The sequence below is a fragment of the Zosterops lateralis genome (assembly GCF_965231275.1).
Source record: "Zosterops lateralis genome assembly, chromosome: 6".
NCBI lineage: Eukaryota > Metazoa > Chordata > Aves > Passeriformes > Zosteropidae > Zosterops > Zosterops lateralis.
Window position 1 is genome coordinate 57605832 of NC_139761.1, and position 19127 is coordinate 57624958.

The following is a 19127-nucleotide window of genomic DNA, read 5'->3' on the forward strand; positions in this document are numbered from 1 at the left end:
CAGAAATGTAAAAATATCAGAAGGCTGAAAAATCAGGGCGACACCTGGACCACCCCTGGAAGGCAGAAATCCCTTGTATAGGTACCTGAGTGCTGATCTTCAGCAGGGAGACCTCACAGAGCCCCTGCTCAGATGGAATCTGCATCAGGAGCTGATCCAGGTGCTGCTGGTGTCAGTAGAAGAGGAGCAGAACTCATTTTCCAGCAGTTTGATTAAGGGTCTTCCCCAGGAGCTGGGGGCAGAGCTTCAGGGACCCCTGGAGCTAGAGTTTGGTACCTGCAAAGTCTTGAATATAAACTCATTATTGGTTTTGGTCCCCTTTTTTTCTCCCAGTCAGAACTGGGGACCTGTGGTGCTCTCTGGTGAGCTGTCAGTGTTGGTGGGCAGGTTGGGCTTCACCAGGACAGGAATATTGTGTTGTGCTTTACCATTGGCATCTTGCATTCCTTGTATTTCCATGCTCTGGGTGTGTCACAGGGAGAGGATGGATAATGGTAGAGGAAATGATCTTAAATCAAGACTGGTGAGCCTCAGAGGGTTTAGTAATTTCCAAAAAGTGTGATTTAGGTGTATTATCAAATTCTCAGGTATTTATCTATTGGTCCAATATATCTGTAGACATTTTTTTTAATGTTAAAAGCAATAAGTCTTTGAATTGGTGTGGTTACAAGAGAAATCTCTGAAAATTTAGCTTACATAGTTTGAAATGTATCTTGATATTTTTCTATGATTTTTTTTTTCAGGAGAACTTGTTTCTTGGCTCTATTTTCTTTTTATTTGTTGTTGTGGGAGTCATATGGACAGAGGTGTGATCATAGTACTTTGAGTCAATCAGATAAAGCAAATGTTTTGAGCTTTTTCCTTTCAGATTGTAAAAACAATTATCTTGCTCCAGCCAGGCAGATTAACTGAGATCTAAGAAATAAATGAACTCTTCCACTTGGAGTGGTTAGCTTAACTCTGGAGTTAAGAACTACAAGTCACACAGGATAACACTGGTGCTGAATTGAGAAAATTATGGCATAATTCTAGTTAAATAGTTTTGTAAAAACTATTAGATCTTTGCCACAGAGCAGGTGAGAACCCCTCTAAACTATTCAACAGCAGACTTGAGACCTGGGTCTTTAAATAGTACAGAGCCTTTCCAAAAAGATAAACCTCCTGAGTGTGGTGGGGATTGAGCAAACAGGGCTGAGCCTGCTGAGGTCTGTGAAACCAGCCCAGAGTTTTGTGGTTTAACACTTGAGGTGTCTCACTTTGGCAGTATAGCACAGTCACCCAGAAGGTAATTGATTATTTTAGGAATCCGGTGTTTACAAAATCCTCAGGTTGGCTGCAGAGAGGTAGAGACTGCTTGATTGCCTTAATAAACCCCAAAACCTGACAGTTCTCATTGTTTCATGATTTGGTGACAGAAAACTGACAGCACCCTTGAGGGGCAGGATCAGTCCCTTGGGTGTGAGGGGCTGGGGCCATGTGGGGTGCTCAGAGGTGGTGTCTAGGCTTGGGAACCCCAGGTGGGGCTCTGGGGTGCCAGGCAGTGCTTCAGAGGGTGAGCTGTTCCTGCCAGTTGAGGAATATTCAATTTCTACACAGTTAAGCGTTTAGTGGGCTGGTTGGTGTAGCTTTTTGGTGGCGTGGAGTTTGTTTTTTTTAATGGGGAAAAACCCCCAGATATTAGCATCTGCTTCCACTTTAAATATTTTTATGACATGAAGTGTTACCAGTGGAATGATACATGGAGGAAGATGGTGGTTTGATCCTCAGCACAGGAGTAAGGTAACATGGCATTTCCAGTCCTATAATTTATATCTGAGACCAGGCAACAAATGAAAGAATCAGTGGAAACTGAATTACTTAACTGGGCTGCAGTTTTAGTGGCATCCTCTTCAGTACATCAATAGTGAAAGCAGGTAACTAATAACCACCACTGTGCCAACTAATGCAACTTGGGATTTTTCTTGGACATTTTCTCTGTCACACCAGCTACTTTACCTCAAGCTTGTCTGAAAGATGTGCCATGCAGCATCCGTGGGGGACAACCCAGTGCAGCCTGTAGTGAGAACTCTCACTGACTTGAGCAGAGCCAGGCTTTCACCTCCCCAGAGTGTCAGATGTTGTGAGAATTGTGCTGTCCCTGCAGAGTGCTTCTCTGCCTGTCTGCTGGCAGTTTCCATCGAAATTTAATTTTAGAGCCAATATAATGGCTTGTTCTATGTTTACTGTCTGTTTCACCCACCTCTCCAGTCATGGCCAATTAGTTATTTGTGGGGAGAGTGTAGTGTTATTTTTCAAACAACCAAGACTAAACCGGGTGGTTGGGAGATGCCGTGGGAGAAGGGAGATGTGGGTTACTGGCTAAACCTGCAGGAAGAACTGAGGAACAGGGGAACAGAGGGCATGGAATTAGTGCTGCAGAGGCTAATGGGCGGGAGGAGTGGCAGCTCCAGGGAGAGCCCAGTGCCTTTGCACAGAGCTGAGGCAGCACCAGGGGCAGGGAAGGCAAAGCCTGCGATCCTCAGCCTGCAGCTGCCTCCTGTCACCGCAGCAAATTGGCTCTGGAATATGGATGAGGTTATTTTATGATTACACACAGATCCTCCAGTGATGACATGAACCCCTTGATGAGATGATCCTGTGACAAGATACCCTGTGAAGCAATTAACTTCTCAGCAGATGTTTTTGGAAGGGGGGAAGAAGCTGTTGAGTAGAAAGGTTTCTTGCGGCTGGCTGAATTCTAAATTTATCTTTTGTAGCAGCGCAGAAAGAATTGAAATCAAAAGCCTCATTCTTCTCACAACTGCACCTATCTTATTGTACTAGATAAATCAACTTGGAGTTGAGAGGAGCCTGAGACAAAGGAAAAACAAAAGGAAAGGCAAAGGCTGCATACATTTTCTGAAGAAGGGCTGTTCCAAAACTGTAAAAGCTTATCACGCCTCAGGTTCTGCTGGAGCTGCCAGAGTGGAGACCTGTGTGCTGCAGGTCTTGGGCCAGGGATCAGCAATCCCTTTATGTGGCAGGCAGATGGAATAGAAGCAAAGTTTTAAAACTGCCAGTTCTTACTCAATAAACACCTTATGACAAATCCCAAAAATGATCTTAGATTTTTTTTTTTAATTTTTTTCATGACAAAATAGAGATGGCATAAGCCATTTAATCATAGTTTTACCTCTTCATTCAGATAACATTTTATTTTGGGGTTTGCTTTGCTGCCAGACCTCTGTGCACATTTTGATGCACATTCTTCTTTTGCTTTCTGGTTGTAAGATAGGCTTAATTGGCTACTGCTTGTTTCATAGATATTCTAATACAGTTTTTTTGTCTCAGATGTATCTTGCTCTAAGGGTTTCTTGTTTAATTTGTGGGAGAGGAGCTTTTCTTCTTTTTATATCTTGAAAGAACCCATTGAATTAATTTCTTCCTCTTATTTCTAGAATCTGCTTTTAATTGCTCAGCCTTGGTTTGATGATACTTTGCATCTGGGGTGTACCCTGCACATTTGGTTCATCTGAGATGGGCTTTTGGCATGATCCTTGGTGTGGTAACAAATGAGCGTGCTGTGCTTTTAGCTTTGTTGTTAACAGTTTGCTTTATTCAGCGTTCTGGTTTAGAACCTGAGCTTCAAAGCTTGCTGAGGTTCAAGGGTGTCTTTCAGGGACCCTGTGAGTTTCAGTGTTGTTCTCATTTATAAGTGTATTTGTCTCCTTGGCTGTAGTGGGTACTTGTGTGCACCATAAAACCCCCTACTGCCTTGTAGTTTATGCTCTGGTAGCCAGGTAGTGATAGTTGCTGACAAGTGATGAAGCAATGCTGAAATACCTTTGGAGAGTCAGAGATTTGTTTGAAAAGTGGCATTTGATCTCTGTAGCTCTCAGCTCTATATGGAGGTGTTTAAAGTCCTGAATTCATAGAAGTTGTGCACATTCATTTTTTGTAAGAAAAGTCTGGATATGTAGATGACATTCACCTCAGCCCTTCAGAGGAAGAATTCTTTTGACCTAAACACCACCTTAAGTTCTGCTGAATATGGCAAAAATTATCATCTTCACCAAGACCTGTGACAAGAACCCTGTGTGTGTGCTTCTGCTACCTGTAGATTATGTACAAGTTTTATGGGCAATGCCAGGGGCAGGAGCCCATGTGCTGTTGAGCTCAGCTTTACCTAAAAGAAAAAAGGTTTCTGTGTGTTTTAGTGCTGTGAGGTAGCTGAGCACAGCTCACAGCTGCTGCTTTTGCAGTGGGATAGGGGAGGGAGAGGAAGGTGTGCTGAAATAAGGACAGTATAACAGATGCAGCAAAGCAAAATAAAGGATTAATTCACACCTCCCATCAACTGGCAGGTGTTTAGCTGCTTTCCTGGAAGAAGCAGGGCTTTGTCTCACATCGCGGTTCCTTGGGAAGAGAAATGCCCCATTCAAACATACCCATCCCCTTTCTGCTTTCCCCCAGCTTGTATTGCTCAATGTGATGTGGCTTGGGCTGTCCCTCGGGCCAGCTGGGCTCTGCTGTCCTGGCTGTGTCCCTGTTGGGGTGCAAAATCCCTCTGGGCCCCATCCACACAGGCTCAAAGATGTGAGAGCTGAATTAAAACCTCCAGAGAAACTAAAATACATAAATCCACACGGACATGAGGCAGAATCACAGGTTTAGTTTTAAATAAGTAGAGTTCCTTAAACAAATAAGAGCCTATGTTAGTTAGTAAGAGAAGCCCTAAAGCCTAGTTTAAAGTTCAAGTGGCATTGCCTTTTTCAAAATTAACTAAGTTCTGGTCACAACAAAAACCATTTAGCCTTGCCAGACATTCCTAGATAGAACAGGATAGAGTTACATATGTAGAATTTGTGTAAGAAATCACATTACCTTCACACATCAATGTTAGGTTTAGGATGGATCCAACAATGCAGTAGTGGATTTGTGTGTGTACCTGGTTGGTTCAAAACAGAATAAAATGCAGTGGTTTGAGGAAGCTAGGACACACACACAGAACACCAATCACAGGTGCTGTTGGTACTGATAAGGTGCTGCTGCTTCTGCTTGAGACCTGGGGACTTTGTGCCAGAAGTCTTTCTGCATACTGGCACAGGCTGTAGAAACTTTGCTTCTATGTGGCTGGTTTTAGCCACGCCATAAAGGACTTCTACTTATAGAACTACCAGTTTTTGATCCTTAATGAAGACATGCCAAAATCTTGACATGTCCTCTGCCAGGCTCTGCTGTGCCCCCAGCCCTGACGGGGTAGTGTAAGGAGCAGAAAAGGTGCTGACCTGTGTGTGACACTGTCCTCTGTGTGTGTGTGACACTGTTCTGTGCAAGCATTGCTGGCCATCAGCTCGAACACAGGTGCCACAACTGGTACCTGTTGGTTTCTTATCTTCTTTTCTTCTGTTAGAGCCAGCATTAAAGCATGGGAGACTCGGTTCTGTGTTTGGACTCAGATGTTTATTAATTCTTATCTATAGTACAGTCTCACAAATTGTGAGCTCTAGCTAGCAAGGTAGAAAATAGAGGAGTGTCTAACTCTTTTCGAGTTTATTTAAGTGCTAATTACATAATAACAAGATGACACTTGTATTATTTATACTTTTAACCCAGTAACTGATCACCCAAGGCTCACAATGTGGACCTTTTTACCTAATCATGAAATACCACCCAAATCCATAAAGAGAAATGTGGAAGAAGAACAACTTAACCAACACCCTGAATCCTCCCTCTTGCTTTATATTTTTACTATATTCTAAACCCTTAAACTCTTGAGTTTTCCACCCTGTGATATCACACACTTCTATTCAAACTCCACACTCACAATCTCAGTGCCGTCACTCAATTTTGGAAGCCTTTTCCACAGCCTCAGGTGAAATGTAGTGTTTGCCTGGAGGTCAGTGTCTGTCAGCACAGAAAGTCTGAAATTCCCAGCTTCCAGAATTCCAGCAGATAGGTTCCCATACTGCTCTGGTCACAAATCCAGCACGTGGCACCCAACCAGCTGCTGTGAAGGAAATGAGCTCTGTCCCAGCCAAAAGCAGCAGTTGCCAAAGCTGAGGAGTGTGATAACTATTTGAGTGTTAAGACAGCTGTCTTGACACTAAAAGCCCTGCTCTGGATCCATCACATGTAAGATAGGAGTTGACCCCACAGTCTGGCATTTTTTTTTCCCTATAACTCTTGACAATCTTAAGCAAATGGCCAGATTCCTAGTTCTGCTTAGAGTCTGACGCAGCCTATTTTCTGGGTTTTTCACACTTTAGGAAGTGCTGTTTTTGTTACATGGAGATGGGTAAACATTGCAGCCTTGTAGACAGGCTGTTAGGGCTCAGACACTCTTTACACTGTTGTTGTCAGGAACCATTTGTATCTGTTTTGTCATTTGCAAATAAAGTTCATAATATTGACTTTGCTTGTAAAGGTATTGGGATCTACCCCAGGTTCTCCAGATGAAAGTTTCCATAGAGGCAGCTCTGACACAGATGCATTTCTGCCCTTCATGGGGCCACTGCTGTGTCATATAATGGGTCCAGCCCTCTACTTTGGGTCAGTAATAATGATTTGTTCCAGTTCAGTGCTTAAGAAATTCTGATAAAAGTCGTGAATAAGTCTGTAGGAAAATGAAGAACATTGTTTCGTAACAAAAGCCCCACAGAGGGAGTTATCCCTGTGAATTCACCCTTACTCAGTTGATGTGTGGAGAATAACTCCCCAAACCTGACAGTGAAGTGTGCTGTTGTGACCATCTTCACTTGCCTTTGTGCAGTTTCCTTCTGTTTGTTAGTTTGAATTCTTCTCAAATGAAAAAAAGGAGATTTTTTTTTAATAGGGTTTTATTTAGATGAATTTTTATTTTTAAATTTAGATTTGATTTTGGAATAATTAAAGTGAAAAATAGAGTACATTAACTTTGTCTCTGTGATTATGCAGGAAAATCAATGAAATCATTTGGGTGGCAGACCTTGAAGAGAATGTAAACTGAGCATGCACTCTTAAGTCTTTTACCTAACATATGCTATTACTGGACACCTATTCTTTTTTTTTTTCCCCAAAGCTGAACAATGACTTGATTAAATGGTTGGCAGTTTTTATTGTATATTCAAAATTTAATAAGAAAAGGCTTCCCTCATACCTCAAGATTTTAATCTAAATTGCTTTCCTCTGTTAAGTGATTGTGAACTCCTCCTATACTATGGCAGAGGAGATAGCACCAAAAAAATCAAAATTTCCCTCAGGAAGTTTATTTTTCTGAAACAAAACACTGGAAAGTGAATGAATAATTCAGTTAAAGTTGCTCCAGAACTGAATGCATGTCGAATAATGCATCCTATCTGTAAACACTATCAAGAAAATCCAATCACATTGGTATTGACACATTTTCTTTGGGAAGCATATAGAAAATGGGTCGAAAGAGAAACATGTAAAGATATCTTAGTATTTATTTTTAAAATCAATTCTTAATCTCTTTGGAAGAATAGATATGAAGAAAAAAATGCCAATACTGCATCTTAAGGCTAGGAACTGATATAATCCATCCGTTTCCTTATGCAGGTGGGTTCAGAGAACACCTTGGGCAAACTTTTTGGAGCAGTTGAATGGGCTGTGTTAGGAGGCCTCATTTGCTATTTCAGAGGTGTACTGTGTTTTTGCAGGCTCAGCTGGAGGTGGTAGCGAGGGTCAAAGGTGCTCAACTCCTCTGCAAATTAGATTAGGAGAAAGATTGGTGCAAAACATAGGGAACTTCCTTCTCTACTCTGACTTTCTTTGCAGAAGCTGAGAGTGCTGTTTCAAAGACTGCCATGAACAGAACTTTCCTCTACCCTTCAGTATTTTAAAGGATCTGAAGATCCAGATGGATGTATACAGGGGTAATGAATAGTTGCAAGAGAGTGTAATTTTTGAGCATCAGGCTTTGAATTGCAGAAATCTGTTTTGATGATTCACCCTGGTGTCAGGAAGGGCTCCTGTGCAGCTGTTGGAGGGGCCTTTAGAGAGTGATTCATTTACTGTAAGATGAATCACACCCTAGAAACACTTATGTCTCTTCATTAAATAAGTGAGTCTAGAGGACTTGCTCCAGCATAGGTATGAACTCCTGAGACGTTTAAAATTGGGAGTGCTGAATTCAACACCTGTTCTCTACATGGAAATTCAGAGCTTCCCTCTGAGGAGGGACCCCTAACAAAGAAACTCCTGGGCTTTTATACCCTCGTAGTCTAAATCTGTGTTTCAGACATGATTAATGCAGTTCAGGGCCGTGTGTGTTCACAAATTTCAGAGAGTATTCTGAGTTGGAAGGGACCCACAAGGACCAGAACCCAGGTCTTAAGCGAATGGCCCATGCCAGGATCAGGCCCTCAGCTTTAGGGCTCTTTAGCACCATGCTCTGACCAGCTGAGCTAATCTCAGGGTTTTCATCTCCAACCTGTAAATAGAAGAGGGCATGTTCCTGTTTTAGTAACCTACTCATATTGTAGATGCAGAAGAATTTGAAAATGTCATGATCTGCTGTGCTGCTTTGTAGTGACTGTTGAGTTGCAGTCTGTTTTACAGTTCAGAATTTCAGGCAGTGGCACCTCTTGATCAATCCATGTTGGCTGATGTATCCTAATGTGAGCAGTTTATTTTCATGTTCTGCTAAATATCTCAGCAATTTCAAAAACGTATCTGGCATGGCAAATACTGTATGTATGATGTGGAGCTGCATCTCCACAGAAGAGGAAATACTCTTCAAGTGTTAATTTTCTTATAAAAGTTGTGTGTAAGAAATGATCTTCACTGCAAGAGACAATTCCATGCCATGTTTTTCCAGAGGGAGCATGACCCAGTGTGTGAGGCAGTTAAGCCTCAGTCATGCCCAGCCTAAAGTTTTAAATCTTGACCAGTGACTCTGTCTTTGATCCTAGTTAATCTGTGTTTCAGCCTGCGCACGTACAGAATGAAGGCATTTCCCTTTTTTACTATTCTATATTAGTTATATACCATTTTATGTATATTTACACATTGCAAAGATGCTAGAAGTTATTTATATTGAGTACATAGAGGGGAGTTGTCTCCTTGTCCAACAAAGAATTCTAGAGAAGTTCTTCCTCTATGCAAAGCAAGTTGTGTGTGTGTATGCAAATATTTTAGATATGCCTCCTTTCAGGAATCCACTGATTGTTTTATAGATTTTCTATTTTCAGCATATCGTCCTCATTATGGCAGAAATGCCTGTTTGAAATGTGTCCTTGAGAGAGGTGATTCTGATGATTGCACAAGAATCCTTAATAAATCAAAGTGTGCAGGTAGAGTAGAGGTAGAGATACAAAAAAATAATGAGATACAAGAAAATAATGGGTATTTGTTGATTAACAGGTGCATTTCTTACTATATTTTGCTAAATGGATCAGTGGTTACTGGATGTATTCTGAGCATGAACATTTCAAGACAGTAGGATTGGTTCATTGTTCTATTACCCTGCTTTTATGGTTTAACTTCTTTGAAATATGTTGGCATAAAGCAGGGGCAAATCAAGCTTTCTCTTGGAGAGTGCATGCAGCAGTCATAAATTTGAAAGCCTGGAGTATGTAGTAGAGCTCCCATTAACCTGGAAACCTGGGTCTCCTTGTGTTGGAGGGGATATTCAGTCGGCAACAGTTTTAGTGGCCACAATCCCCCTGAGTCCTCTTCCTGAGCATTCCTTTTCTTGTGAAGTGTATTGTGCATTTCTCTGTGTTGGTATCAAAGCCAAATGTGTTGGAAACTGGTCTCCAAGGAGGTCTAGACTAGCATTTCATAAGCTGAAGTGTATAATTCAGCTATTCATATGCCACATACAGAGTATTGGTCACACGGGTATAAAGCCATAGACGGTGACACACCTCAGCCCACAAAGTCAAGTAAGGGAAAGTGAGTGATGTGGAAGCTTAATGTGAGTGGGTTTGTTTTTTTTTTTTTTTTTTTTTTTTTTTTTTTTTTTTTTTTGGGTTTTTTTTTTGGTTTGGTTTGGTTTGGTTTGTTTTTTTTTGTTTTTAGCTAATGTGCTTTTCCACCTTGTCATTTCCCAAGAGAATATAGGGGCTCAAAGAAGTAGCAATATGTTGCGTGTATACTTGCCAGGCCTTTTTTATGGCAAAAGATGTTTTGGTTGACACCCTCTGATTTACAAACTACGTCCATTTACTTTATTATTGCACACTGTCAAACACCATCAGGAAAAAAAAAAAAAAGATAATCAAGGACTGATCAACATCTCATGCCCTCTCTTGACTCCTGAGCCTGTTACTTCATAGGCAGATCTGGGGAAAACAAACCAGCCTTGTCAACATATGTGGAATAAGGCACAAACTAACCTTAAAGAACCCCTTAATTTAAGGTAAATACCTGCTTCAGAAGTGTAGTTTAGAGTAGAAAAGTAGGTGAATGTGGGGAATCTTGAGCTTTTGTGTCTTAAGGGGTGGCACTTTGTGAAGCGACTGGAAAGAAGGTGGCTACAGCCCTGTCCACACAGGTTGACAGAGTGTTAAATCATCAGGAAAGACAAGATAAGCCACATTAGCCTGCCTCTGATTTGTCTTCCTAACTTGCTATTGTTGAACTGTCATATAACAATGTCAGGTTTTGATTTTTTTTTTTAATATGTAATTGCAGATAGATATTGTAGAGTTCTCTTATCAACTTTAACTAGGCCAGGTGAATAAAAATCAAATATTCTTCAATAAGTAGTGCTTTTGAATCTGGTCAGCACTGGGAATTTATATATTAGGAGAAATGGAGTTCTTTATTGAATATTGACTGGTCTTTTCAGGAGATGAGAAATTTTCCAGTGAGGGCATTAGTAACTGAAATCATGAATAAAGCTGTGCTACATATCCAAAGATAAATTCCTAATATGAGAGAGCAGTTCACTGCACCTGCTCTCAAGGAGCTCCTGCTCAAGGACCGTGTCAGTTCTTTGTTTCTGGTTCAGGTTTTCATTGCCACAGTTTTGCATTTGTGTAGCTCAATTTTGCATGAGATATGACAGAAGGCCTCTACTTGCACTTTAAATTATTGATGGAGACGGTGCATGCAAAAATCCTGTAATTCTCAAAACCTGCTCTAAAAGAATGTCGTGTTGTTTTGCTGTTTGGATAGGTAAAGCAGCTCAGCATGGTAATTTTATAGATAGACCTAATTAAATAGTAGAGAGAGAAATCTCCTAGAGCTCTGAATGTATCATGTGCATGAAATGTGATGAGTTAAGGTTTATGATAATTATAATAAACTTTAGCAATGAAATTGTGAGTATTACAAGATGTCCTCTAACTCCTGTACTCACATTCTTAAGCTGTAATTGTCATATAAATATTTTATTCTTAAGTTTGAGATTTTTCTTGTTGTTTCTTTAAAAAAAAAGAGTAATGTTAGCCTTTAGTTTTATATATTGCTTTTGTATCATCCTAACTAATGGCTTACTCTTTTTTTTTCTTGATAAGCAAAAGTGGGTGGGAAATAGGACTCTGTACTTTGGCATGACTTTATAGATCTTTCTAGAAGTCCTCACAGAAGCCACCCTTGTAGTCCCCTGCTGCCCAACCCTTGCAATACAAACCCAACACTTATGGCAACTTGCAACATGAAAAATTAGTAATTACAGTTAGTGAGGCTCTGGTGGGAACATGTGGAGTTTAATTGTGAAGATAAGTTCAGTTGATCCACTTCTGTTTTTCTTTGGTGTTTGTTTTAAAGCCATAGCTTTAAAGAAAGAAAAATAATTTGGCCACAGATAATTTCACCTCTTTAAGCTAGAGCTCTTGCCAGACTCAGAGTCTCTTCTCTTGGCTGTCACACTGCTGTGATTACACAGCCATGCATACTCCCTGTAAACTGAAATAGATTTCATCATCTCCTCCATAATCCTTATTAAGCATGGTGTTTTTGGTATGAAGCAGTAAGATCATGGCTCCCTCTGATGTGACATGGCAATATGAGAATCCAGGGTCAGTAGCTCTGGCCTTGAATTTTTCACGTTCTGAAAGGATGATATATCATTGTAGCAGTCTCTGTTCCTGGAAAAGTTGTTATGGAAACTTCCTTACAGCTTTCCTGAAAAGAAACAAACAAAACCCCAAGCAAACCCTTTTTAGAACTCTGAATACCTTGCTAATTTAAAAATTGTGTGAGCACCCAGCCTGAGGAAATCCAGTAACAATGGGAGAAAGGTGCAAGGATGAATGACACAAATGTAGAATGGAAAAAAAAAACAACCAACAAAGGGAGTGGACTGGCATTAAGTTATTTTGTGACGTCTGTTCAAAATTCTGACCAGTCTCAAAGCCCCAAGGGGTGGTTGGATTTGGTTGGATTTTGTGTGTGATTGCACTTTTTCACTAGGGTAGATTTTGGGAGACATCCCTACACTAAGATGGTCCTGTTTTATTTTTTTCCTCACAGTGGTGAGTTCTGGCATTGTATTTCTTTAGTCAGGTACTGCACGGCTGCACAAGGAGTTTCAATTTTGTGAAATCTTCATATATTTCTAATTTTATTTTATTTTTAATTTTTAAGTTGTAATATACTTTCTTCACCATGATCAGTGCTAAATACTGTGTTTAGTGAAAAAGTTTTAGAGGTTTTAATTTTGGTTCTGTTTTCCGTCTTTTACTGTTACCTGATTTTATCAAGGAAGCTTTCAGAGGAAAGAGAAAATTCAAGTAAATGCAATGTCTTCCTCTCTGCAGGATTTATGAACGTGTCATTGATCCCCCAGAAACGAATCTGACACCTGAAAGCAATTTATGGCTGGGACAGAGAAACAGGAAACACGGTTTCTTTAAGGTAAGCAGACATGAAATGGCACATGAAGAGGGAATGCAATAAATGCTCAACAAGATACTTCCAATCACTTGTCTTAGACGAGATACGGATGAAATTTGGTAGAAACTGTGGGCAGTTTGTAAACAGCTTGTTTACCAGGTAAAAGTTTCTAGTGTTTGTTCCAGTTTTGGATAACAAGGAACAGCACGAGTGTTTATCTGTGAAAGGACTCCACAGAGCAGCAACAGGCCAATCTGCCCATCCTCAGTCTGGGCATGGATTTGTTGCCAAGGTGATTTACCACCCACCCGCTTTCCATGTGAAGCTGTCGCCTCCTAAGACTATTTTACAAGTTTGCCTCTTTTCTGGGGATTCTCATCAAAGTCCCCAGATTTCCAACAATTCCAGAGCTAGGATAATTATGCTGGACTTATTTCAGCATTGTAGCTAGCAATTTTAATTGTGAAATGGGAGGTAAAAGCCAGCTTTTGGCTTAAATGATAGTCTGAGGGTTGCTCTGAACCTACAGTGCATTTCATCCTCCAGCAGCTGAGCTGTCACTGTGAAGTGAAATTGATAGTATTATTTTATTCTACAGCTGTTGGTTTTTTACCTCAGCTGCTTCCCACTATTCTACAGATGGTAAACATATGTTTATGGCTACAGAGGAAAAGGAAGAAGTTATATTGGAGTCGCCCGCCTTAAATTCTTATTTTATGCAGGCAGTCAGAGCCTCAGAACTCTGGGATATTATATGTTTGTGAATTAATATTTCTGCGTGTTAACACTTTGGAAACAGCAGGGTAGCTAATGATATGCTAATGAACTGACAATTTTTATTGATCATAATGAAAGCCGACAAGTGTCTTACTTTGCTTTATGTGGGCTTGAATATTTTACTAACTTTCTTCAGGGCAGAAATATAATTGGTTGCGGTTTTTTTAATCCTGGTTGAGAATTTCAGAAGTCTTACTTTTTTTTTTACATTACTCATTGCAAAAACTTGGGATTTCGCCAGTTTGTAAGGAGTGAACATCTCTTTCTGTGTATTTATATGCTCAGCAGGATTTCCCTTTCTTTTTCAGAGCAATTTGTTTCGCTGTTTTAGTGTATAAAAAAATAGATATATTTTCCTTAATGTAAACAGAGATCTGCAGGGAAATAAGAGCATTAAAAAAGAATTAGCATTTTTGTATGTGTGTTGGAGCTGTGTGTAAGGAAAAGCGAGTTCGTTGTGTGAATAATTTTTTTTTCCTACACCTTTTGTTATTGATAGATATTGTTACTGTTCATTTTCTTACCTCTTTGCTCTTTCCAGTAAATTGTGCCTGTCTGTACCTGTGATCTTCACCTTTTGTGCCTCCAGTTCTCAGCTCCATCCTGCCACAGCGGGGAGGGGTAGAGGAAGGGGGATGGAGAGAGAACAGCCTGGGGTTTGGGGGAATCTTGGTGAGGATACTGAATTGGGGAGTACATTCCTAAACTAGGACAGCCTTAATTGGTGGCCAGTGTGTGGCATCAGGGTGGAAATAACAAGTGTGGTTGATAACTTGTTTTCCTTAAGCATCTGTGGTATTAGGTGTGGAGCAGTGGCCATAGCATTGCCTGGCTTGTTCATGGGGTGTGCTGCTTAACCCCTGTATCTGTTCCCTAAAGTGACCCTCACAATGGTCCTTTTCAGTGCAGGGATCAGGATCAGGATTACTTTGATGCTGATCTGTGTGATATCTGCTTATGACTTGATAACATCAAGGGCAGTGAGGGTTATTCTGGGTGTGTGCTCAGTGTTGTTCTCCTGTCCTTACCTCGGCTTTCTTTGGTGGGGAGTCCATTAATGATCATATCTGGTCTGTGGATTAGAGGGAGGGGGGAGATGATTTTCCACAAGTTCTCACCCCCCCTTTCCTCCTTCAGGCCTGTTGAAACAGCTTTTGAGAATTTTTGATTTTGTTTGGATGTTAAGAAAGGCATGTTCCTGTTGCTATGTCTGCTGTGTTTTCTCAGTATAGTCTGCAGTGCCATGTTTGGAGTCAGGACAGGGATTTCTGGGAGGGCCATTCAGAGATCTGCCCTGAGGAGGAATAATTATGAGTATCATGGAATGTGGGAGAAAATGGGCTGGTATTTGGAGAAATTCTCTGCTCCAGTATTTTGGGAGCTCACCCCTGAACAACCTCTGATAAAGTGACGGTATTTGCAACAAGAATGCTGTTGGCAGCTCCAGAGAGGAGCAACTCAAGCCAAGGCAAGCCCCTCTGTGGAATTGTTTCTGCTCAAAGACTGGGTAATGCAGAGAGACAGGGTAACACGATGTGTACCTCAAGGGGATTTGATTTTTGGATAAGAACAGTCTGTGCTGTTGAACTGTATTTATACTATTGGTGGCTGACACTGTCACTGTGTGTGATCACTGCCTTGGACAGTGAGTGTGCCCTGCTCCAGACACATGAGTGGTGAGCTCCTGGTGCAGTAGCCAGCCAGCAGCACAGCAGCCCTCCTGTCCTGAGAGACATCTGGGGTGGGTAGAACCCACAACCATGGACTAAATGAACTCAACAGACATCCTGGAGGTATGGCCATTGACTATGGAAATGATACATGTGATTGTGTATATTTATATATCTGCATGGTTGGAAGGTGTAGGATCTGGGTGGGACAGAAGTGGTATGGAATAAGGGGTGGATAAATGAAGGCTGTGGTGGTTTATGAATGGTACTCCCCAGTTCATTACCTCCCATCAAGGCTCTTTCTTTCCCCCTTTCCACTGTGGTGGAATGGAGTTCAGAATTAGAGGCACCCAAGGTGAAGACTGTGGATGTAGATAAGAACAATTTACTGCAAATAGCAATAAGAAAATGAACAGTAACAGCAACAATGTTATTAGCAAAAGATATAGGGAAAGAAATGATTTACACATTCCTGCTAATAGATGGTACCAGATGGCTCCTTCCTCCCTGTTTTCTTGACCATAAGGAACTCCTCCTCCGTGGAAGAGAGTCCCTTCCTCTCCCTCCTACAGTGGTGCAGAATAATCACCATGTCCCAGCCCTGCTTTCTCCTGGCTACTGCAAAAATTAACCCTGTGCTGGACAGAGCCAGGACAGCCACACAAACTCAGGGTTTGTTTCAAGGCTAAAGAAAACCATGATCATCATCATCAGATTAGGTAGCTTAAGAAAATGCAACTGAAGGGATAAAAAATTGACACCAGATATCTATGGAACACCCTCTAGGATGGATCTGATTGCTGTCAGGATCAGAATTATCTGCAAAATTTGTTTTATTGCTGAGGAGAACCCTTCCCCCTAAGGGTCCCTCCAAAGAGCTGGTGCAGAAATGAGCTTATTAATGCCTTGGTGAGAAGGTGATTTATGTTGCAAGACAGTAGTTTTCATAACTACCAGAGCAGGCTCTATTGATCCTGCTTGTGTCTGGGGATTGTATATTAGGTGCTTGAGAAGCATATTGGTATTTTTATTGCACAGTATCATGTATATAATTTATATAGTCGTATGACTCTGTAATAATTTTAGACTGGGAGTTGTATGGACTAAGGTTGTCTTGGTTTGGAAAGACAGGTGTCTGCCAAGGAAACGCCAGAGCTTCTCTTGGAATGGCGAATGTAAATTATTATAATTCTGAAATTAAGGGGCTTTCACACAGAGATATGGGAATAGGAATAACAGTTCTTTACTAGGAATATTAAAAATGTAGTAGTAGAAAAAAGCAAATGAACAAAAAAGAAAAAAAAAAACCCTGACAGGGTCAGAACACTCCTGACACCCTGTTGGTCAGGGTGTTGGTGTCAGTCCAGTCAAGTCCTCCTGCAGTGACAGATGTGGTTCTGTTGGAGCAGAGATGATCCTGTAGAAGGGTCCAGTGGTGCTGAGATGTGTCTGGTGTTCCTTTAGGAATCCAGTGCAAACAGGCTGTGCTGGTGTTCTGAATCTCAGGTTTTATCCAGGTAGGAATGCTGGGCTCCTCCCCCTGGGTGGAGCATCTCCCCATGGGATGATGGAATTGTATCAGCCCTGCAGTGAGCCTGGATGGCCCATGAACAGCAGAGATCCCCTGGAGGGAGGATGGGTCCTGGAAGGGATAAAGAACACTGCCCCAGCTGGTTTAACAGCTGCCCATTAACAGAAGACACTCGTCCCCTCTCCCCAGGAGTTGTGAGAAAAACACCTCCCCAACCAATCTCAACAGATGGGAATAGAATACATCTTGCATTGCATCCCAAGACAAAGGTGAAACTCAGTGTAGTGCTGCAGGCAGGTGTTCAGGTGCCTGGCATGGCTGCCCTGAGTGGAGCAGCAGGGTGTGATGGCATGGGGCACGCCTGGGCTCTTGGCATGGCTTTGCCAAGGCACAGGAGGTCCAGGCACTCCTGTCTGCTGGTGCCATCCTGCAGAGCCTTTCCCAGCCCTGGCCAGGGCAGCTGGCACAGCTGCGTGGATCACATGCTCCCTGTGGGAGCAGGAGGATTTTAAAGAGTATGAAAGGCAGTGGAGGAAATGAAAATGCAGAAGTGGAGAGCTCATGGAATAGATGAGCCTTTTCACAGAATGTTCTATTTGGTAGGTATCTGAGAAGTGCAATAAACTGGGCTTTTTTGCATGATGTTCTCATGGGATGGGCTCGATGTTTAGTGCTGCAGACCTGAATTTCATTGAGTAGCTGGTAATCTGCCTGCACCAGATGAAGGCTCTTCAAGATAGCAAGTCCTGATGCTGAGCTGAAGCTGTGATCATCATTAGCCAAATGTTTTTATTGATAATATAAAGGTGATGTCTGCTTGGGAAGGGAAAAACGAGGAAGATTTTGACCACTGACATTGCACTGTTAAGGACAAATCCAAGCTCTTGGCAGCCTAGGCTTAATCCTGAAGCAGGAATAATCAGAGGTTTTTTTTTCATATTCGTTACAATAATTATGGCTGTAATAAGTGTTTCCCCACAATGAAGTCTTTCTATTAAAAAAATACATCAGCAAAATTTCTGCCATTGTAAGGTTTACTTCTATGTTTGATTGTAATAATTCATTTCAGATGGTTTATAGACCTAAAAGTCATCTATGTTAGTGAAGTTCATATTCATATGTTATTACGCAGTAATATGCTTTCATGTAGCCAGAAATTAAGACACACAAAATAGCTGTGTTTCCTCTTCAGGCTATGTCTAAATTCGAATCTTTCCAAAAGACAACTGAGCAGTGTGACTCTGATGCAACAAAGACATTTGAAGATGCACCAAAAGAAAAAAAAGAAGCAAAAAAAAAAAAAGCTGAAGAAAAAAATCACTTCTCCTCTGGATGGTGTCTCACTAGCTAGGCAATATGGTCTGGTGGAACTTTGTAGTCTCTTTTTACTCTTGGTTGAGCTTTTCACTGCAGAGGCTTAAGTGTTGAAGTATGTTTTTATGCCTCGCCTTCTAATTTCTCACTGATGACTGCTGATGAAAAATATGTAAAATGGCTTTCAGGATGTTCCATTTCCAGTGACAGTATTGCTTCTTATGGTTTCATTATTCTCCTAGGTGAAAAGGTTAATAAATGTATATACTTCTGCAGGGAAGACAGGCTGATCTGATTATCGCTGTTAATATTTTCAGTTAATATTTGATCATGAGACAGTAAGCAGGAAACAGTCCTTGCTGATTGCATTCTGCTCTTTTAACAGATGAGCATGTAAATGTTACTTGCCTTGCCAGGCTTTAAGGTCTGAGGCCTCTATTTATGGGTGGAATGTATGAGCAAGTGATTATGTCCTTGGTCTGCAAAATTTACTCTATTGCAATTTAACTGAAAATTAAAGCACAGTCTGGCAAATCAGTAATTTAATTAGATGATAACTGCTGGCATGATAAATTTCTTTCCAGATTAAAAGTGTGTCTGTGAGGAGATAGAGCTGTGTCACAACATCTGATTAAGAGTCAGGGGAAGTGCAAATATCAGCACCAGAAGTCCCTTGATTTCCCTTGCTCCTCTTCCTTAGTGGCCATGGCATTATTAAAGCCAGTGGATCCTGTGCAGTGAGTACACTGCCCAAAGATATAGCAGATGCTTTATCCTGAGCTTAAAAGAATAAACACAAGTTCCAGCATTTTCTGGGCTGCCAGAAGTGCCTGGGGTTCTTCAAGGCCCAGGTGTTCAAGGGCACATTGGGCATCTCCTGCTTCCCTGGGGGGTATCCTTGTGGGGCAGGGACTCCACAGGGTGCAGCAGGCACTGGAGCTTTGGGTGCTGCCTCCACACTGTTGTGCCCAGTCTGGTTTGTGAGCTTTTTGTCATCTTTTCTTCATGTTAGAGCTGGGATTAGTACTCGGGAGTTGCAGTTTTATGTTAGGACTCCGATATTTATTAAT

The 19127-nt window shown here is 41.3% G+C and overlaps 1 protein-coding gene across 1 annotated transcript in view; it reads left to right on the forward strand.

Annotated features, from left to right (window-relative positions):
* Positions 1–19127, forward strand: part of NELL1 (neural EGFL like 1) — a gene marked incomplete at its 5' end in the record, with an annotated part of 282538 nt that overhangs the window by 44789 nt on the left and 218622 nt on the right. Inside the window, one exon of the mRNA XM_083862654.1 lies at positions 12690–12786. Coding sequence (XP_083718780.1) covers positions 12690–12786 — 97 coding nt within the window. The remainder of the gene's footprint in view (positions 1–12689; positions 12787–19127) is intronic.